General features: G+C 43.8%; 1 protein-coding gene across 1 annotated transcript in view; it reads right to left on the bottom strand.

Annotated features, from left to right (window-relative positions):
* Positions 1 to 22,036, bottom strand: part of LOC129836413 (ryanodine receptor 2-like) — an 89,700-nt gene that overhangs the window by 37,448 nt on the left and 30,216 nt on the right. Inside the window, exons 38-73 of the mRNA XM_055902533.1 lie at positions 18,439 to 18,582; positions 18,028 to 18,304; positions 17,673 to 17,787; positions 17,457 to 17,589; positions 17,185 to 17,288; positions 16,894 to 17,029; positions 16,594 to 16,780; positions 16,129 to 16,237; positions 15,649 to 15,769; positions 15,189 to 15,358; positions 14,456 to 14,676; positions 14,180 to 14,270; positions 13,948 to 14,088; positions 13,471 to 13,634; positions 12,954 to 13,032; positions 12,674 to 12,760; positions 12,382 to 12,519; positions 12,007 to 12,084; positions 11,844 to 11,919; positions 11,437 to 11,560; positions 9,806 to 9,921; positions 9,619 to 9,689; positions 8,891 to 9,012; positions 8,614 to 8,663; positions 7,484 to 7,544; positions 6,862 to 7,091; positions 5,846 to 5,927; positions 5,495 to 5,625; positions 4,939 to 5,259; positions 4,350 to 4,590; positions 2,862 to 2,949; positions 2,686 to 2,778; positions 2,346 to 2,510; positions 1,578 to 1,640; positions 920 to 1,054; positions 603 to 712 (exon numbers count right to left, since the gene is read on the bottom strand). Coding sequence (XP_055758508.1) covers positions 603 to 712; positions 920 to 1,054; positions 1,578 to 1,640; positions 2,346 to 2,510; positions 2,686 to 2,778; positions 2,862 to 2,949; positions 4,350 to 4,590; positions 4,939 to 5,259; positions 5,495 to 5,625; positions 5,846 to 5,927; positions 6,862 to 7,091; positions 7,484 to 7,544; positions 8,614 to 8,663; positions 8,891 to 9,012; positions 9,619 to 9,689; positions 9,806 to 9,921; positions 11,437 to 11,560; positions 11,844 to 11,919; positions 12,007 to 12,084; positions 12,382 to 12,519; positions 12,674 to 12,760; positions 12,954 to 13,032; positions 13,471 to 13,634; positions 13,948 to 14,088; positions 14,180 to 14,270; positions 14,456 to 14,676; positions 15,189 to 15,358; positions 15,649 to 15,769; positions 16,129 to 16,237; positions 16,594 to 16,780; positions 16,894 to 17,029; positions 17,185 to 17,288; positions 17,457 to 17,589; positions 17,673 to 17,787; positions 18,028 to 18,304; positions 18,439 to 18,582 — 4,774 coding nt within the window. The remainder of the gene's footprint in view (positions 1 to 602; positions 713 to 919; positions 1,055 to 1,577; positions 1,641 to 2,345; positions 2,511 to 2,685; positions 2,779 to 2,861; positions 2,950 to 4,349; positions 4,591 to 4,938; positions 5,260 to 5,494; positions 5,626 to 5,845; positions 5,928 to 6,861; positions 7,092 to 7,483; positions 7,545 to 8,613; positions 8,664 to 8,890; positions 9,013 to 9,618; positions 9,690 to 9,805; positions 9,922 to 11,436; positions 11,561 to 11,843; positions 11,920 to 12,006; positions 12,085 to 12,381; positions 12,520 to 12,673; positions 12,761 to 12,953; positions 13,033 to 13,470; positions 13,635 to 13,947; positions 14,089 to 14,179; positions 14,271 to 14,455; positions 14,677 to 15,188; positions 15,359 to 15,648; positions 15,770 to 16,128; positions 16,238 to 16,593; positions 16,781 to 16,893; positions 17,030 to 17,184; positions 17,289 to 17,456; positions 17,590 to 17,672; positions 17,788 to 18,027; positions 18,305 to 18,438; positions 18,583 to 22,036) is intronic.

The raw sequence follows: 22,036 nt of genomic DNA, 5'->3' as shown, positions 1-22,036 counted from the left end.
CGAATAGATATTTGAAAAACAACCTGAGGATTGATTATAAAAAACGTTTGGCATGTTTCTGTGGACATTATGGATATTATCTGGAATTTTCGTCTGCGTTGTCGTGACCGCTCTTTCCTGTGGATTTCTGAGGATAACGCGCAAAACGAACGGTATTTGGATATAAAAATAATCTTTATGGAACAAAAGGAACATTTGTTGTCTAACTGGGAGTCTCCTGAGTGAAAACATCCGAAGATCATCAAAGGTAAATTATTAATTTGATTGCTTTTCTGATTTTCGTGACCAAGTTACCTGATGCTAAGTGTACTTAATGTTTTGTCGAGCGATCGATAAACTTACACAAACGCTTGTATTGCTTTCGCTGTAAAGCATAATTTCAAAATCTGAGACGACAGGTGGATTAACAAAAGGCTAAACTGTGTTTTGCAATATTGCACTTGTGATTTCATGAATATGAATATTTTTTAGCAATATTATTTGACTGTGGCGCTATGCTATTCAGCATTGCTGATGACAATTATCCCGATACCGGGATGGGTGGTTCAGAAAGGTAATAAAACCTGACACCAATCATCCACTAGCTGAGGTTTCTGGGATACCTGGGTAGGTTGTAGAGAGGAGCCATTCTAAGGCAGGCCACCACAGCTCTCTTCCTCTGTTTGGATAACACCTTGTGCCACACTGCCTTCTTCCTCTGGGGATGCTCTACCTACAGACAAAGGCAAATGTTCAGATTCAGATAACAATCAAATTGCGTTTTTAGCTACTTTTCAAAAGGTATTTTGTTACACAACCATAGCCAAGTCTAAATAGCTTTGGGAGCCAGAGAGTAGCTAACTTCTGTGATTCAAGGCTTTACTAAAAGCTCTACTAATAGCATATGATAGGGTAAGAGAGCAGCATTCTCTAAGCCCACCTGGTCCAGGTGGTAAAGGACGCAAGCAATGTCCAGGACCCTTTCTACTGTCCTCAGAGGGTCAGAGGTGTCCCGTGTGGGGCCTGGGAAGTCCCTGAACAGGACATCCTGCCACCGAGCCCCTGGGGCCTCCCGCTGGTACAACACAGAGAGCAGACTGTTAGCACAAGCATCGCTGGGACTTGGCACATACACATTCAGTGTTTCCCATATATGCATTTAACAGCTCCACTGCAAAAATGTTTTATAAATGTAATTATAATGAAGTGTTAATGTATGCCCCAGGAAGACCCCATCCACTGCCCCCCCGCAGGACAACATCAGTGTGTTAAATAGACTATTTAGGAAAAGTCAAGGACGGGGGGGGCATGACTTGAAATTTTCAATTCACATGATGCTCAAAAGACATCATTGGCAGTTCTAGTTAGTGGGGTTAGATTACTGGAGCTGATCATGTGTGTTTTATACATGGATATATTCAGTTCATTTATGTCATATGAGAATTGAAGTGGCAAAATAAGAATCGTTGTAATAGCTACATAAGATGTGGGCAAGTTAATAGATGGTTTGGACCTATGGTTCCTGTGTATTCTGTGTGCTATGAGTACGACAAGGAAAACCATGGGGTTTAAATCATATGTACTATGATTGCAATTACTTTGCTCTGAAGACGTAGCAGGCCATTATGAATGCTCTCTCGAATCTCGTCCTCTGTGTCCTTCTGTGAAAAGCAGTGAGCTGTCATTATTAACGATAGCAGATTGGAGACACAAAACATGGGGTTTGCACATTGCCATTACATGACATACAGTGACAAAACATCTTTGAGCAGTATCAGGTGACATGTCATTTACGTGCTGCACTCGCTACCTGACAGGCCGTCATTGTAAATAAGAATTTGTTCTTAACTGACTTACCTGTATAAATAAAGGTGAAACAAAAAATTCCATTGTAGTTCACTGTGCAGTGAAAGACGAAGGTGTGTGTTTAGTACACATAGCTCTGAATCCACAATACGGCAGAGGTTGAAAAGCCATAACACATACGTGTTGTTGAATAAACACGTATGTGTTATGGCTTTTCAACCTCTGCCATATCGTGGATTCAATGCTATCTATCTAATAGAACAAAGGGTTTTCTTTAATAGAAGCTTCTCTAATGTCAAACATGTAAAGTGTGGTGTAGCACAGGGCAGCTCTCGTTTCTATTTTTACCAATGACCTGCCACTGGGATTAAACAAAGGATTGATATGTAGGCTACGTGTGCCTTTCACATTTTTTTTAATGTAGTTCTGTCTGAGCTGTTCTTGTCTATTGATGTTCTGTATTATGTATTATGTTTCATGTTTTGTTTGGACCCCAGGAAGAGTAGCTGCTGCTTTTGCAACAGCTATTGGGGATCCTAATAAAATACCAAATACCATACCTGAGTGAAGCGGCTCTTGGCCAGTGTGATAAGGCCGCGGTCTGCTGGGGAACACGCACTCAGTCCCACAGGAAGCAATCTCTTCAGGGAGGCTACGATGAGAGAGGTCTGTGTGGAGTAGCGATCCCCTTTCCGCTTCATCTTCCTCCTCTCCTGGTCTGACACCTGCTCATTAAAAAGCATGAATAGAAATACATAGTTGACTTATACTTCAATCATTCACTTTGCATGGTTAGAATGTAAATTATTTATTAATATGTTTTACGCAACCACAAAGCACACATAATGGACACCCAGTGCTGTTTGTGGTAGTTAAGAAACAAATCTGTAAGGTTCTCACCTTGGACATTTTGTGATTGTTATTATTGACCAAGAAAGCCATGTTGTTGATCTCATTCTGGACCACATAGTTCTGTTCCTCCCATTTGAAGTTCTGCAATAGCAAATCAGACGGGTTACAAGTGAGAACATCATTAAGATGTGAGGCAACATCCAAATCTTTGTTATTTCACACACGTGAGACTTGGCCCAGAATATGAAGATCTCTGCCACCATGCCGAACATCTTCTCAGCCTCATGGTTCGGTTCCCGTAGCCAACTTGCTCTGAAACAACAATTTGTGAGAGCTGTAAACAAAATGCATCAACACATTCTACACTGAACAAAAATATAAACACAACATGTAAAGTGTTGGTTCCATGTTTCATGAGCTGAAATAAAATATCCCAGAAATGTTCCGTACGCACAAAAAGCTTATTTCTCTCAAGTTTTGTAAACAAATTTGTTTACATCCCTGGTAGTGAGCATTTCTCCTTTGCCAAGGTAATCCATCCACCTGACAAGTGTAGCATATCAATAAGCTGATTAAACAGCATAAATCATTACACAAGTGCACCTTGTGCTGGGGACAATAAAATGACTCTAAAATGTGAAGCTTTGTCACACAGCATAATGCCACAGATGTCTCAAGTTTTGAGGGAGCGTGCAATTGGCGTGCTGAATGCAGGAATGTCCACCAGAGCTGTTGCCGGAGACTCTAATGTTAATTTCTATACCATAAGCCTCCTCCAACGTTGTTTTAGAGAATTTGTCAGTACGTCCAACCGTCCTAACAATCGTAGACCACATGTATAGCGTTGTGTGGGCGAGGGGTTTGCTGATGTCAACAATGTGAACAGAGTACCCCATGGTGGCGGTGGAGTTATGGTATGTGCAGGCATAAGCTACAGACAACAAACACAATTGCATTTTATCAATGGCAATTTGAATGCACAGAGATACTGTGGCGCGATCCTGAGGCCCATTGTTGTGCCATTCATCCGCCGCCATCACCTCATGTTTCAGCATAATGCACAGCCCCATATGACAAGGATTTGTACACAATTCCTTGAATCTGAAAATATCCCAGTTCTTCCATGGCCTGCATACTCACCAGACATGTCACCCATTGAGCATGTTTGGGATACTCTGGATCAAAGTGTACGACAGCGTGTTCCAGTTCCCGTAACTTTGCACAGCCATTGAAGAGGAGTGGGACAACATTCCACAGGCCACAAACAGCCTGACTAACTCTATGCGAAGGAGATGTTGCGCTGCATGAGGCAGGTCACACCACATACTGACTGGTTTTCTGATCCACACCCCTACCTGTTTTTTTAAAGGTATCTGTGACCAGTAGATGCATATCTGTATTCCAGTCATGTGAAATCCATATATTAGGGCATAATTCATTTATTTTAACTGACTCATTTCCTTACATGAACTGTAACTCAGTAAAATCTTTGAAATTGTTGCATGTTGTGTTTATATTTTTGTTCAGTATAATATTGTCAGAATCTCAGATGTAAAAATTATAAGAAATCACCACTTTCCATGTTGTCAAAATATAACCTTGACTGTTAGTCACATGTTGATATATTACTGGTTTGTTATGTATTCAATAATGATCAGTGAACATTATAATTTTCCCTCCCATATCCCCATCCCCTGGGCAGGATGCCTTACCTATTGTAGTCCACGAATGGGATGAGGACAGGGTAAAAGGCGTAGAGGTCTCGCACCAGCACAATGAATTTCTCCTGAATCTGTAGCTCCGCCTCAGACGCATCGGCCCTCCCCTCAGCCTTTATCTGCTCCTCCTCCTGAAGCACTGATTCTGCCCTCTTCTTCAGTTTCTCCATCAGAGGCAGGAAGTGGCTCCTCAGCAACTGGGGGTGGGCCTGGCAGATGATTGGCTGAGAGAAAACTGAAAGGAATGATTAATTTAGTCTAATTAATTTAGTCATTCAGCAGACGCTTTTATTCAGAGAGACTGACAATTAGTGCTTTAGAATGAGATAACTGATTGATACAATCATGACATGAGTGGAAGGCATGTCTAGATGAAACAACTGGGAAATTAGGCCTGAAAGTGTTTAAATGAACACTGTTTCATGGTGCCACAAACAATGAGTAATAGTGAGTGATTGAGGCTATGAGGCAAACATATGGACTGAAGACAACTGGATCCTGTGAAGGGCTGTGATGACAACTAGTATATCATCCTTAGGGTGGACAGAAGATGCAGATGGAAAAGAGAGCAGTATAGGGCTACCTGCCAGGCGCTTCATCCAGTCTCCCTGGCCTGTTCCCAGGTGGTTGTGGATGATGCGGAGGATGTTGCCCAGCAGTGTGCTTGCATGCTGGGAGGTGACTGAGGTGCAGACCGGGCTCTCCAGCTGGCCCTCGGGACCGTGCTGCCACCAACGGGACACGTAGCTGCAGAGCAAGGGTAGGGTGATCTCGGTGACATGGCTGTACTGGGCTTGGCGTGCCCCTGAGCCTGCCCCTGCCAGCTCCTCCACCTCCCCCAGAAGCTGCTGCAGAGATGGCAAGAGAGGACACACCTCCTCCACCTCGTCCGGAACTCCCACATCTGAAACAAATGAGAAGGGACAGATTCAAACACGTCAGCTACACTCCAAGAAAAAAAGGGTTATTTGTGGAAAGGGCTCTACAAGAAACCCAAAAGAGTTCTTCTACCTGGAACCAAAAAGGTTTCTTCAAAAGGTTCCCCTATGGGGACAGCCAAATAACCCTTTTAGGTTCTAGATAGCAACTTTTTCTCTTAGAGTGTAACTAAACAGAGTAGTAGGTGTGTGTACGGTTACCCTCTCGCTCTTTGGGGCTCATGGTGTTGTAGATGGAGTACGGGTTGTCCTCATTCAGAGCTGGCTCCAGGAAACACACAGGGAAAGCCCCTGACAGTGCTGCCAGACACGCTCCTGCTGACGGCCTCTGCCTACAAACACACGCACAGATTGCTGAATGCTCTGTCTCCCACACAATACACCATGTGCATGACAACACAGCCATATTAAGCCACGGAGAGAGAGGAATATTGATGTGTACAAAGTCGTGCATACTTTACGACTGTATTAATCTGGAGCATTTACAAACATATACATTAACTGTCAAATACTGGAATGCTACATCACACAAAGCTAAATGACAAAAAGTACCCCTCCACGTAGAAACTTTTGCTGATGCCAAGTGAGTGGAGGCTGTTGAGGATCTTATAACAGGACACCTGGACACTGTCCACTGTAAAGGAGAAGGTGAGACTCGCTGTATAAATCCCTCTGAAGCTTAAGATTTCCAGACAACTTCCTGAGTGTTGGCTAGTGGCTACAGTGTGAAGGCTAGAGGGAAGTTGATATGTAGAGACAACGAGGGCTCACAGTGGGTGAGATTTGATTAATGTAATAAATAATTAGTGAATAGCAATCGTGATCAGTGGCAGAGAGAATGTGCCACCTCGCCATGTAAATGACTGAGATTTAATGAGATGAGGAATGGAAGCTGACTGAGAGGGGAGGGCATCTCTGAATGATTTAAGAGGTCTTAAATCCAGCTGCTCACTGGCATCTCACCCGCTACCAGACATATGGAGGACATTGACAATGTACGGTATGATGGAAGATGGGCTCTTGTGGACAACGTGGTTGGAAGACAAGAGGTTGTGATTACAGATTGACTTGGATGATTGTATTTACACTATTGATACTGTAGGTTTTGAGAGTGACTCATACAGCCAGCAGATTAGCATTTTCCGTCATGAATCTTGTTCTGGAGTCAGCTCTGCAGTTGTCACTAGCTGGCACAGCCACAAAGTCATAAAATCTGATTTTAAACCTTACCCTAACCACACTGCTGACCCTAATGCCTAACCCTAACCTTAAATTAAGACCAAAAAGCTCATTTTCGTTTTCATACATTTTTACAATATTGCCAATTTTCCAGCTGGCCTATGTAGTAGAAATCACTCAGTTCTGCCTCCAGCACAAGACTCATTCCAATAAACATCAACCTGGAAAATACACAAGACATCCATTTATCCCACCAGTAACCATAAATACCTTACTCAACTTTGAGAGGATGAATGATTATTCTGATGTAGGGCCTCCCCAAACTGACAAACTCTCATAATAACACCACACATATTATTCTACCTCCCAGGATACAGAGCCACACATACCCAAGAGGTCTTCTCCATACTGATTGTGGCTGAGGTGTTCAAAAATGGAGGTGAGAGTCGGCAGCAGGGTGGTATTGGTGTAGTCCAGGATATGGGCCACCCCTCTGGACTGGGTCCAGCTCTGGGTCATAGAGAGGTTCTCCACGGTCATCTCCAGGTCCACCGCTGCAGCCTCGAAGAAGGACCGTAGCGAGACCTTGGCTGATTCTGGAGCAGTCTTCATCAAAGTCCTGAAAAAGGTTACCCATATTATTGAATGAATTGAATGCCATTATTGGCTCATATATAACATCTGGTCTAAATTAGCAATATACTGTTTATAATGTCAAAGAGTGTAATTTGCAAACATGAATGAAGAACATTTTTATATAGTCTTTTTCCTCATCAAATATATCTGCTCACTAAAGAAAGACTACTACACATGAGTCCTCTAGCTATTGGCAACACTATTTGTTAATTTATCAACTGAATCCTTTATCTAAGCAGGTGAGTTCCATTGAGATCGCAATCCTACAATGCAGCCCTGCCACCAACAGCGATACCAACAGATATCAGATAACATCAAGTGCCTGAGTGACAACAGATCAGCCGATCTGGGTAACAGTGAGACGGTGTTATCTACCTGACATCAAGAGACTGGGCCAGTATGAGAAGACAGCTGACGATGGAAGGTGCATCGCTCCCTGAGGTAACACACACAGGGGAAATCAAAATCATAGGGATCACAATCTCATAAACTGCTAATAGGATCTGGGGCTTAGGTGTGTGGAGACGGATAGGTTATGTGTCTTTGTACACACTAAGAACAAATGGTTCTATATAGTGCCAAATAAGGCTTATTTGGCTTGTAACCATAGCGGAACCCTTTTTGGTGCTATATGGAACCTTTTTTTGAAGGTTCTATAAAGAACCATGCTCAAGATTCTAAATGGAACATGTATGGTGCTACAAAGAACCCATGTATGGTGCTAAAAAAGAACCAAAAAAGGATTCCACTAGTTACAACCCTTTTTAGGGCTATATAGAACCCATTTTTATGGTTCTTTATATAACATTCAATAAAGAACCTTGCTCAATCTCAAAGGTTCTTTGTTGAACCATTCAAGGTTTTTTATTCTTTTGTAATAGCCATATTAAATAGTTACAATTACAGGTTGTGTTTATAGGTGTGTGTATTAACAAGTTGAATTAGGTGTGCTAGCTCTGGAACAGCTGGGAGTCCCTGAGGAGAGAATTGAGAACTACTGACTTAGTCAACAGTTCTCAAATTACACAAGGCCATACGTGAGTCTTTCACAAGACACCGTCACTGGTCATAGTTATGTTTAACATGCAATAGCATAACACAATAGATTAGATACACTGAACTGACACTTTCATTCATTGTTGCATAAAAATACATGCCCCAAAATATCTGAATAAGCCACCGGCCCTACATTATAATTATTACTAAAAGAGGAAAGAAACATTTTTTGAACTGCAAAGAACCATTGAAGGGCTGGAAGGGTTCTGTGGGGCAGTATGATTCCACATAAAACCATCACCCTGATCCGTTTCACCTGTCTTGTGCTAGTCTCCACCCCCCTCCAGGTGTCGCCCATCTCCTGAGTCGTGTTACACCCTTCCCAAATCATTTTCTATTGTATATGCAGATGAACGCAAACAGTAGCAATATGAAAACATGAACAGGGACATGAGATGCAAACAGATCTTGAGTAAATAAGCTTCATGTTAACTTTACACCATCCTTACCAAACAGAGAGATCCTTTGTCTGACAAGAGCTCCCAATTTGCAGAACAGGCTGAAGATGGGACAAGAGAGAGGGATGGAGAGAAGAGGAATATAAAATGAAATATGATGAGAATGTAAAAGTTAGAGAAGACAGAGGACACCTCTATGTTCCTGGGCACATTTAAAGCCAAGTTGGCTTAAATGCCCATTTTAAAGTGCATAGACAGTTATGACAAAAACACTTAAAAGCTAAATGCTGCTAACATGTTATTATTGTAATATGTTAATGACCGATACCTGGTGACCATCTCCTTCTCCTTATTGGAGGCATGACCTCCGTTGCCTCGTGATCTGGCTGCGGTGGAAAGGAAGTAGAGGCGATGGTTCTTCAGGTACTGCTCCAGAAGGGGTAACGCCACCTGTGGGAGACGTGTTTTTAGGAAAATCTAGCCCAATAAACCTAACACACTATTTATTTGTGTCAGCACACCAATATGGACTATTCATATCACTTTATCAATGTAGTTTGGTAAATTGACCCTGTTTTTACCCATTGTGTCTGTTTTGAGTTATTTCCTATGGAAAAGTCATAGTTGTTGTGCTGTATTTGTTGCTATGTCTTAGCATTGTTCTCTGTGTGGAGACTGCAGAGATACATGGCTGGCTGCAGCATGAATCAGCGGTCCCATCAGTGGGAATTAGACCCTTTTATTTTCTGTCTCTTTACAGGGAGCGTGGGAGGCTTAATCAACGGTCTGATGGCAATCGACACGCCCACATGGGTTTCCAAAATGGCTGTATCAATTCCTGGAGCCACAATAGCTTTCACTTACTGAGTTGCCCATGGCAACCTCCCAACAAAACGAATTAGCCTATATCAGTGTGTGGTTGTAAAGAAATGAATAATAGCCAGGGACAAATCAAGCAGGACAACAGAGTGGAAACTGTTTTTTCACATCCACCTACAGTACATGCCCATCTCAGTTGTTGGACTGGAAAATAAAAGTGGTTTTACGTTTACAAACCTTGCTGAAAAAGTCAACCTGCTGTTGGTGGGGAGCCTCTATTGGCATCTGACCTCTTGTCTGCATAAGCTCTGAGGAAAAACACAACATATCCAATTACATGCTATGTGTTGTAAGAGATGAGTGAAACTTCTGACGTCACTTGTAAAAGGAAAGATGTCTGATGATGTATGGCTACCATCCTTACCCAGCTCCTGCATGTATTCTTGGGTCTCCTCTGTGTATGAGAGGAGCTGCTGTAGGAAAGTGTAGGCAAAACGGTTTGCTATGGCTGGTGAGTCCATCTCTGCTGCCTTTCTGTCCCTGTGCAGAGATGCAGCACAGTGATGTCATCAAGAAGTCAGGAAGACAGATTGTCTGGACACTGAGGCTAATAGAGGTTTACTGAATACATTTGAGTAAGGCACATAACAGTTCGATATTTAATGAACGTTTTAGGTTAAGGATGCACGACAATGATTAAACCCTTACACTGGTGGGAATTGGACTATATTGATATGGCTACATTGAAACAATATGGATAGCATATGCATACATATTGTAGCAATTAAAAAGTAACAGTTTGGAGATTATGGGAAAATGATTAGACTAAAAGGTGAGGACACAACAGTTCACCTGACACAAGACTGAATCCAAATGTTACACTGTTGATTTCATGTGCATTACTGTTCTTTTCGCTGCATTTGTTGACAACAAAATCAGAAAATACTCTGGATACATTAAGTAACATAAGAATATTCTTGAAAAATTTGGGGTAGGCGCAACATAAGACCAAAAAATGACAAGGGTTTGAGTGCGAGGTCTAACTGGTATTTCCAAGTGGCCACACACCTCTCCAAAGTGTGAACAGTTCCTACGTAAATTCGCAGCACTTTTATGACTCAAAGAAGAGTCTTCAACTATATGGTGCTTTTCTTAGCACTCCTAGCGGTGCCGTTGAGGAACTAGAGCAGAAACACTTGTAGTTATTTTCTTTGGAACATATCTCTGCATCCCCACCTTCACAAAATTAGTGTTGTTGTTCACGCAATCCAAAAACGGTCCATTATAAATTGCAATCTGGGTCAGGTGGGCCTAATTTGAAAGCTTCTTCTATTGCCAACGTGAATAGCTAAATTATAAAATACGACCTTATAGTGTTAGGCTTTCACTAAGCAATTCATATGCATAGAATGGAGTCATGAGTGCTTTCAGATGCGCGGTCCGCAGGAGATTTTCTTCACAATACAACAAACATAGGCTCATTCATGGTCAGAACAACCCAGGGTATAACGTCATGTCATCTTGAAACTGTACATCAAACATTATGAGGTTTATGATATGGAAATATGAAGTGCACATTCAGATTCACGGGTGTTTGGCTTGCTTGTATGACATCAAAGCGGAATGCATTATAATCCTCAACGTCTCATCTTTGAAAATAAATGACAGCAATTATTTTTTGCAAAAGATGCACAATTAGCAGGAAGGATAGGGGCAACTTCTCGATGCTTGCGGTGCTCAAGTTCAGAATGGCTGTCAGTCAAAACCCATTCAGCACTGTGAAGTGCAGACCCAGAGCTCTGATGTCATGTATAGCATGTTACTGTACTTTCACTGTGTTCCAATTTAGGCGCTTATCAAATCAAATTACATTTTATTGGTCACATACACGTGTTTAGCAGATGTTATTGCAGGTGTAACGAAATGCTTGTGTTTCTAGCTCCAACAGTGTCCAAATCTGCCATTATCAACCTGTATACAGGTACAAGTGTAAAGGGCTACAGAACAATGACCACTAGCATCAGTTGTCATAGTCATTGACAGCCAGTTCCTCACCTCCACACTGTGTAGCCGTTCAGCTGGAAGAACTTCAGGACATCCTGGGCTTTCTCTCTCAGTTTGGCTTTCTCCTTGGTAGGGAGGGTATCATAGGGCACCAGCGTAGAATGACCCCCTCCCCCTGGAGTAACAAATTAGATCAAAGTATAATAGATTAACGTATATGAAATTCAGAAAGGATAGCCAGCGCATTTAAGACAATTTACCAATCTTTTTCACATAAGCATTTTTTTGAGATGAAAAGTCATTATGTAGATGAATCATTCTGCACAGCACTTTGCTTCAGAACCACTGAGTAACTTTTTGGCCTGGTTTCAAGTTGCCAGAGGTACACGAAATCACCTATAGTAGAGGCAAAAACCCTGTTAGAGCTTAATTCATCATGGTTTGTGATGAAATGCTACCTTTAGCATCCACTTCCTGCTTCTTCTTCCTGGACCAGGTGTTATGGTAGTTCTCAGCCAGCAATTCAGTCACAGACTGAAGGAAAGTATAAAACAATCAGTCAATACAGTCAATAACAATCCTAATTGTATATGAATACAGTATGTCTATGTCCTGACTTACACACTGGTCCCATGAGAGTGTCACACTGCTCATGTCCATTGGCTTGGGGGTGAAAGTTGATGCTCCTTCAAACGACAGCTAAACCTCAGAGACAGAGACATGCATTCATTTACATCTTTTTATGCATCCATTGCAATAGTTCAGTAAATTCAGTGTGAATGAAAGCAACAGCAACAACAAATGGGAACAACATCTACAACAACAATATGGACAGTACAGCTGGTCAGTTTCAAAGAAGAAAGCAAGGAAGGAAGAAATGCAAAAAATGGGAAAAAGTCAACAGGTTCATATCAGAGCAGAACTTGGACAAGATCATGCCAACAGTACTGTGTGAGGTCTTATGGATCCAGGTCCTATAATACTGTAGTACTTTACCTGTCCAGCCTGGGAGAAGCGGCGTGAGCAGGTGAGTAGGCCAAGGCCATCTCCCTCTTTAGTTCTCTCTATGGTCCAGCCAAAGGCCAACATACTTCGCACGGTCTCCTTTACAGACCAGCGATACGCCTCTTTGTCCTGAGGAAAACCAATGTGACAGTAGCAGGATGATAAAACTTTTGAACTGCAATATGTTCACGACAGACAAATATTAGACAAATCGATATTTTATTCGAAATATCAATCAAATCCTAAAACAAACAGTACTCTGTATGTTGTAGCTTAGACCTACCCTCTCAGCCAGAGCTCTGTAAGGCTTCAGGAGAGGGTGTACTTTGGTCTTTTCACAGAGCTCCCCATGGACCCAGCCATTGGCAAACTGAGACATAGGAAAGATAAACATACATAATTAATCATATACAGTATGATATTCCTATACACACACAGCATAATCTTCTTCATACACAGCAGTTCACACATTACATAGAATGACAGTGCCCACAGAGTTCTTGTACAATACATATTTTAAACTCAAAACTAATATACTCATAGTAAACTCAAAGCTCAGTTACCTTGTCCATTGACCACTTCTCATGGGTGTGTTCTGCATATTTATTCACCACAAATTCCAGTCTCTCTGGTACTGACACACTAATAACGGGAAAAAATAATAACTTTATAACACATATCAGAACAATATCATATATAAAATGCTCTTTAAATGGACATATATATTTTATAATATATATAGAGGGCGACAGGTAGCCTAGCATTTAGGAGCGCTGGGCCAGTAACCGAAAGGTCGCTGGTTCAAATCCCCAAGCCGACTAGGTGAAAAATCGGTCGATGTGTTCTTGAGCAAGGCACTTAACCCTAATTGCTCCAGGGTCGCCATCAATAATGGCTGATCCCTGGCTCTGACCCCACTCTCAGGAGAAGTAAGATATGCAAATGTCCAATTCACATGTGTGAAATAGGACAAATGTAAGCACCCACTTAATTATTATTATATATATATCCATTTAAAGAGCATTTCCACAAGAGAGGAGATGAATAATGGTATCACTAAGGTTCTAGCCACAGGCTCACTTGGAGGTGTCTACAGGCTGGGGGTCAAAGTGTCCCTGTGCGTCCATGGAGGGGTGTCTCTTAATCCAGGCTACACAGCCAGGGTCCATGTGGTCAGGAGGGAGGGCTCCAGCTGCAGCTGCCAGACACTGCAGAGCCAGCTTGGAGAGCTCAGTGTCATAGTGCTGTTTAGGAGAGGAGACAGGGAGATGAACAAACACATGCCTTGGGGCTACATAGGAAAATACATACGTAATATAAATCATAGACTGGGTGGGTTAGTGTGGGCAGTAGCATTAACGCTTGGTCTGAAAACAAACCCCATGCCCTATCCAATAGATGTTTATAGATGTGAAGAGATCCAATTACAATATGACCTATCCTTCAAATAGGCTTTTGGGAGTTCCCATTGCAGGCTTTTGCTTACACTCATCCCATTAGCTCTGTTAACATCAAATGGTTGTTTTGAGACAGGCTGAAGAGTTGGTCCAACTGTACCTTCCTGGACAGAGCATTGAACACTCCCCAGAACAGCTTCCTGCAGAGGTGAAGCTCCTCCTCTGAGGCGGAGCACAGGTGCCCCAAACCTCCAATCAGACAGTAGTACTTCCAGCTCTGCTCATAGTGATTGGTCAACAGCTGGAAGGAGGGAGTGGTGAAAGTCAATGTCCAAATACACACATACATTACATGGCCTGTGTATGTGTGTGACTACTATTATATAACTAACCTTGAGTGGTATTTTAGTGTGATTTGTCAGAAGGGGCACATCAAAAACAAGCCGTCGGAGTAGAGGTTGCATCATGGACGGCCTGAGCTTACTGAGGACACAAGCAGAACACATACACAGAAATAGAGTATGCACCGACAATTCCCTTTGAATTATATCTGATTCTAAATAACTGCTCCCGTTCTGCCTTTATGGTGTGAAGGTGTGCAAGTGATAGAGGAGAGAAGTGAGCTGTGTGGAGTGACTATAATAATATTAGTTCCTCCATGTCCCCACCTGCATATGGCCAGCATGCAGTCCTCGATGGCGTCTCTCTGGGCCTTGGTGAGGCTGAGGGCCCTGGACAGGCGGTAGACGGCCTGGAGGAGAGCATCCACCAGCGGCCCCTGGCCCTCTGTCCCAGACAACAGGCTGGAGCACTTAGTGAGCAGGGGCAGCACAGCCGTACACAGGTACCTGTTCAGTGCCAGGGCCATGTCTGTGGCACTCAGATCAGTCTGCAGGGAGAGGAGCAGCCAGGTGAAATTTTGTTTACAGAAGTGTCAGGACCAAAAAGAGAGGGGCAGTTTTAGCCTAGGGGAGGCAAAAGAGACAGAGAGAAAAAAGGATTTGATCCATAAAAGTCTGACAGAGTCAAAAATGGAGAGGGATAGGACATTGAAGACTAGTAAGAATGAGTGGAAGGGGGAGTGAATGAGTGAGTGAGTGAGGAAAGATGCAGTGAGTAAGGTAACACTGCCCCACCGTGTTCTTTAGTAGACACTACAAAGCCTAGATCTCCAACACTAACCCTAACTCAAATCTCATGAATGTATTAATGGTGCACGTCATTTGCGTTACAGGGTAATCCTTGTGATGTGATAGTCTCACTCTGTGTCCCACAATGTGCAGTGGCTGAACACTCCAATGGGGTTATAGTGAATCACTCCAGTGGGCATTCCTGTAGGTCCCTCAAGTCCAGTGGATCATTCCAGTGGTGCTGTGTCAGTATGGTCAATGTCTCCCTCACTGTGTCCAAAGAGGCCACAGCCTGCAGGTCTGGCAGGAAGCCCACTTTCAACAGGTGGAGCAGGAAGTTCTGGTCCTCGATGCCGTACACACGGTCCAGGAACAGCACCATGGCTGCCTTGTGGTCCGGGCAGAACACAGTGGATGGGTCTGGTTCGACTATGGTGCCATCTGGATAAATGACAGGCACAGAAGGAGATTTGGACAATCATTTCACCACATTATATTTTGGCTAATTTTAAATGATGGTGGTTCTGTAATACATGCTTGGCGAGCCGTCTCAAAACTTGAGCCAACTTAACCCCAGGCTAATTGCTACCATATAACAGAGAAAGCACCAGTGGGAGGATGAGACTAGAACAAACGTATCTGTAAAAAAAAATGTAAACAGTACTGTACAAGCTACAAAGATTGGGTTGACAACCACATAAGACTATAGTGACTTCTCACAGAGGACTGACCTTTTGCTAGAGAGGGGATTTGGAAGGGGATGCCGATGACTCCCTCCAGGTCCTGGATGGGGATGAGGGACCGCAGGATGGCCCGGATACGGATGGCCTCGCCCTTCCCAGCATGGATCAGCTGGACAAACATAATCAAGTCAAAGTGATCAGCTTTATTGGTCTTTTATTCTTAAGCTTTGCCATTCATTCCAATGTCTTCAAAGACTTTAGAGAAACAGCCAACGTCAAATGATCTAGCTGTCAGGTAATGTGCAGCATATGACAGACACATGACACAAATGACACAGTTGCCAAAGGTACACATATGACACAGACACAAATAAAGCTTATTAACCCATAAGGTTTGGATTATTCTACAGTGTCAATCACTGCATGGCCAATCAATGTAGCCCCAGGGGAGCTTTTTCTAGTCCTACATTAGAGCACTAGTATATTGGACTATTGACAGGGTCCCATCAGGAGGTGAAACAGACTAACGTGCATCTCCGGGGCACAGCGGCCCAGCAGGTCGATGAGGGCGGAGTAGAAGGTCATGATGGAGTGGCCCATGTGGATTATGTCATCCTCCTCATCCTGCAGCACGTTCCTATGTGGGCGGGAAGAGAGAAGCGTTTACATGACTCAGGTGCTGTGCAACATAATGATTTTACTCATGTTTAAAGGTCAGTTGACATAACTAGATGCCTTATTGAATCAAGCTGAAGAGGGGACGGTCATAGAATTACAGTACACACAATATAGTGTGTATATATATATATATATATATATATATATATATATATATATATATATATATATATATATTATATATATATATATAGTATTTGTCTTCTAATTGTGTGTGGGGAAGCCTATCTTCTGGCTGACCAGTAGGAAAAACCAAAAATCACTGGTTTACTAGGGCAAAAGACTTGTTCTTCCAGTGTTCCCTTTCTAACTCACAGTGTTCTGTTGGACTCGTAGGTCGTGGAGGGTCCGTCCATAGTCAGGTCCTCTGAGATCCTGATGGCTTCCTCCATGGCTGCCAGGAGACCATCGCCACCCTCACCTCGCAGGGCGGGGCCAAAACACTCCGGACGGCGAATCAGCAGCCTCACTACCGAGTAGGCATTCTCCTCCACACTCTCCCCTGTCAGGAATCGAATGATTATTAGCCTAATTTCTACTCTGTAGTCTAGCTGTTATGAGTCATGAACTACATCTACAGTTAGAGTATCTGTATAGTCAGTTGTAACAGGTTACCGTTGCAAAAGACAGCAAAGCGTAGGAAGTCCAGGTAGCGTTCCCCCTCCACAGGGTTCCAACCAATGTCAGGGTAGCCTTTAGACACCAGCATGGGACAACTCTGTAGACCACAGCCTGCCAAGTACTGCACCACCTACAGAGAGACACAGAGGACAGAGAGAGAGAGAGAGAGAGAGAATAAAGTTAAAGGAGAGAGCTGAACAGACAAAAGAGGATAACATACTGTATGCAGTCAGGGACAGAAAAAAGATTGAGGGAGATAAAGAAGGAGGGACAGATCTTTCTCACTTTTTCCAGGTCTGGTTCCCTCAGGGCCAGGGCCAGCTCATTGTTGTCCATGACAGAGGCAGCTGCCACGTCCAGAGGGGTTGCTCCACGCATGGACGGAGATGCTAAGGAGAGTACTAAACATATTTAAATCCTCACTGGGATAATTCAAAATAATAATAAGTATAAGGCTTACAGTGTTGCTGATTTGCTGTTGCTGACACTGGGAAACATACAGAGAGAATGGCATTTCAAGTTACTGTTGATAGTAATCATAGTCTTCCACAGCTCACCTAGGCCAACACTGCTATTATCCAACAGGTAGCTGAGGTGCTCGAACATGGATCCCTGATTGTGCCTACTGATGCGACAGAAGTAACAAAGGAAGCGACAGCAATGGGCCACCATCTTAGGAAAGGTGATCTCCTAAAGAAGCAGAGAGAACAACTCACACTTAATTCACTTTTCTCACGTTCATTCTTTTTCGATACATATCACATCAGTCTCACCTTGGACTCTCCCTCCCCCAGGACGTTCACCATCACCTCCATGACCGTCTCGTGCATCCCCAGAGCCCTCATCAGGTTGGGGTGCTGGTAGAACACCTTATTGTTCATTATGTTTCTGCACAGGAAATAAACAATGGAGGGGTTCAGCGCCAGGGCTGAAGATTGGTGAACAGATATTATGAATGTGTTTTTGGGCTCAATGTTGCGATCACATTTTTAGAAGTAAATTCAATTACATTTGAACATTTCCACAAAACAGAGCTTGTATTATGAATCAAGACACGGGTTAGCTTGGCATTTATGTAGAGGCAAGAGTAGAGCTAACAGAGAACCAGCAGTAGTTCTCCATTCGTACCCCAGTCCCCGGATCATGAGTCTCTCCTCCTCCTTGCCCATGCGGACGCTGAGCAGAGAGCGAATCTGCACCAGAGAGGCCAGCAAGGCCATGGTGTCCTCCACTGACACCTGGCTGATGGTGTAGGCCTTGTGGAGGGGAGTGCCCATCTGGCCCCCCAAGCCCTCGTACTGCCGGTGCAACAGAGAGAACATGGCCCTGACCAGAGCTGGGTTCTCTATCACGCACTCCTGGGCCCAGCGCACCACCGTGTCAGAGATGAGCTGCTGAAGAGTCACTATGGGGGAGACACAAAGACCACTGTTAGTAGCCTACTTCTAGCTTGACAATATAAAAAATCATCCTTAATGTTGTGTCGTAAGATCCACCCCCCCCCCCCCCCCCCATCCCCCATTGTGGAGCTTGGCTTACTGGTATTCTGTGCTCTGTCTTCCTCTTCAGGATCTGCAGATCTCCTCTTCAAGCTGATTACTCTCCCAACCAAGCTGAAGAGACGATCTTTGATGGAGCGATTGGAATCCTCCACAACCTCTGTGTCATGGTCAACTTCAATTCCTGCACATAGAGTGGCAAGAAACAATATGTGAACCCTTTGGAATTACCTGGATTTCTGCATAGATTTGTCATAAAATGTTATCTTCATCTAAGTCACAACAATAGACAAACACACTCTGCTTAAACTAATAACACACAAAGAATTATTCGTTGTGATAAAAAGTTTGATAAATAAAAACATATACCAATTTAATTTAAGGACCAAAAAACTGACAGCTGTGCCATACCATATAAATTGCAAAATAGTTGGGAAGAGATTTTCGATGTATCCAGTCCATGGCACATGGTTTATGAATTGATACGCAAAACAACGCCGGATTCAAAACTTCACATTTTTACATTGAAATTATTATTACTAAATTCTTGTAACCAATAGAATGTTATATATATGGGGGATACAATCTTCCCAGCTCTGCAGATTTTGCTGTGAGGAGGCAGAGTCATTAGATAATTTATTTTTATATTGTCCATATGAAGCTCGTTTTTGGTCATAGGTCCAGGAATGGCTGAAGAATTGCAACATTTGCCTAGAACTAACGCTGCAGATAGCAATACTGGGTGATTTGAAAAGTCATAGTCAATCACTCAATTATATAATAATTATTTTAGCAAAAATGTTTATTTTTAATTTACAATCTGTAGAAGCTGTGAGAATAGAAAGGTTCAGTAGTTTTGTCAAGCATCACAGCACAGTTGAAAAATACATGGCAAATAGAAATCCAAAATGGATGGTGTTGAGATAGATGGGAGGGGTTGAATGGAGCTGAAGGGTGGGACTAATAACAAGATAACCAATGTAAAACATACGGGGTCTGTAAAATGTATATAGGTTCAGAAATGTTGTGAAATAGCACAGTTACAAATAGAAATCAAACTGGATGGATATCAGAAATAGAGGAAGGACTAAAAACAAACAAAATATAACTATTGTAAAATAGATTGTGTCTGTAAAATGTGTATAAGATGTATATACTGAAGGTAGAAGCCTAAGTCTTATTGTTTATTAGTTTACTCCAATTGGGGGAAGGGTGGTAGGGTTTGCGGGGAATAATAAAGGTATATTCAAAAAAAAGTATGTATGTCTATATATATATATATGGGGGTTTGGAAATTATGCAGATAATTACATTGATGGAAGCAACAATCTTTCTGCAATATTAAGCTGATCCACCCCCAAAAAGAAAATTAAAAGAAATAACAATTAGACGTTTTCATGTCTTTATTGAACACACTGTGTAAACATTCACAGTGCAGGGTGGGAAAAGTATGTGAACCTTTGGATTTAATAACTGGTTGACCCTCCTTTTTGCAGCAATAACGTGAACCAAACATTTTTTGTAGTTGTGGATCAAACCTGCACAACGGTCAGGAGGAATTTTGGGCCATTCCTCTGTATTATAAGTTATTTAACCGCTCTTTTGAGGTCATGCTACATCATCTCAATCGGGTTGAGATCAGGACTCTGACTGGGCCACTCCAGAAGGCGTATTTTCTTCTGTTGAAGCCTACTGTTGTTCATTTACTTCTGTGTTTTTTGTCATTGTCCTGTTGCATCACCCAACTTCTGTTGAGCTTCAATTGCCGGACAGATAGCCTTACATTATCCTGCAAAATGTCTTGATAAACTTGGGAATTGTCACGATCGTGTGGCGGATTGACGGACCAAAACGCAGCAGTTGGAAAATAAGCCATCTTCTTTTATTTTAAAAGATGACGAAAAATAAACACGACACGAAACACTTTAACAAAACGAACAAAACAACAAACGACCGTGAAGCTAAATAACGTTGTGCACTTACACACACAGGCTACAAACGTTCTGACATAGACAATTACCCACAACCAATGAGAGCCTATGGCTACCCTAAATAAGGCTCCCAATCAGAGACAACCGAAATCAGCTGTCTCTAATTGGGAACTCATTCAGGTAACCATAGACTCTCCTAGACAACTAAACATACATAGACAACACTAGACACATGTACTCCACACAAACCCATATACTATACAACAACCCCTTTACCATAAAAAACACCCAAAACCAACAAAACACAAACATTCCCCATGTCACACCCTGACCTAACTAAAATAATAAAGAAAACAAAGAATACTAAGGCCAGGGCGTGACATAACCCCCCCCTTAAGGTGCGAACTCCGGGCGCACCATTACACAGTCTAGGGGAGGGTCTGGGTGGGCTTCCATCCACGGTGGCGGCTCTGGCTCTGGTCGTGGTCCCCACGTCACCACAGTCCCTAACCACCTCCTTAGCTTCTTCAAAATGACCCCTCTCCACATTAACCCCATTGCATTAAGGGGCAGTTCCGGACTAAGGGACAGCTCCGGACTAAGGGCCAGTACCAGGGTAAGGGGCAGTACCAGGGTCAGGGGCAGTACCAGGGTCAGGGGCAGTACCAGGGTAAGGGGCAGTACCAGGGTAAGGGGCAGTACCAGGGTAAGGGGCAGCACCAGGGTAAGGGGCAGCACCAGGGTAAGGGGCAGCACCAGGGTAAGGGGCAGCTCCGGACTGAGGAATGGCAGCTCCGGACTGAGGAATGGCAGCTCCGGACTGAGGGACTGCAGCTCCGGACTGAGGGACTGCAGCTCCGGACTGAGGGACTGCAGCTCCGGACTGAGGGACTGCAGCTCCGGACTGAGGGACGGCCCATGGCTGGCTGACAGATCTGGCTGCTCATGGCTGGCTAACGGATCTGGCTGCTCATGGCTGGCTGACTGATCTGGCTGCTCATGGCTGGCTGACGGATCTGGCTGCTCATGGCTGGCTGACGGATCTGGCTGCTCATGGCTAGCTGACGGATCTGGCTGCTCATGGCTAGCTGACGGATCTGGCTGCTCATGGCTAGCTGACGGATCTGGCTGCTCATGGCTAGCTGACGGATCTGGCTGCTCATGGCTAGCTGACGGATCTGGCTGCTCATGGCTAGCTGACGGATCTGGCTGCTCATGGCTAGCTGACGGATCTGGCTGCTCATGGCTAGCTGACGGATCTGGCTGCTCATGGCTAGCTGACGGATCTGGCTGCTCATGGCTAGCTGACGGATCTGGCTGCTCATGGCTAGCTGACGGATCTGGCTGCTCATGGCTAGCTGACGGATCTGGCTGCTCATGGCTGGCTGACTGATCTGGCTGCTCCTGTCTGGTTGGCGGCTCTGGCAGATCCTGTCTGGTTGGCGGCTCTGGCAGATCCTGTCTGGTTGGCGGCTCTGGCAGATCCTGTCTGGTTGGCGGCTCTGGCAGATCCTGTCTGGTTGGCGGCTCTGGCAGATCCTGTCTGGTTGGCGGCTCTGGCAGATCCTGTCTGACGGACGGCTCTAGCGGCTCCTGTCTGGCTGGCGGCTCTAGCGGCTCCTGTCTGGCGGACGGCTCAGTAGGCTCATGGCAGACGGGCGGCTTTGCAGGCTCATGGCAGACGGGCGGCTTTGCAGGCTCATTGCA

This window comes from Salvelinus fontinalis, chromosome 37, assembly GCF_029448725.1.
Source record: "Salvelinus fontinalis isolate EN_2023a chromosome 37, ASM2944872v1, whole genome shotgun sequence".
Classification (NCBI taxonomy): Eukaryota; Metazoa; Chordata; class Actinopteri; order Salmoniformes; family Salmonidae; genus Salvelinus; species Salvelinus fontinalis.
This window is presented reverse-complemented; position numbering and strand designations above follow the sequence as displayed.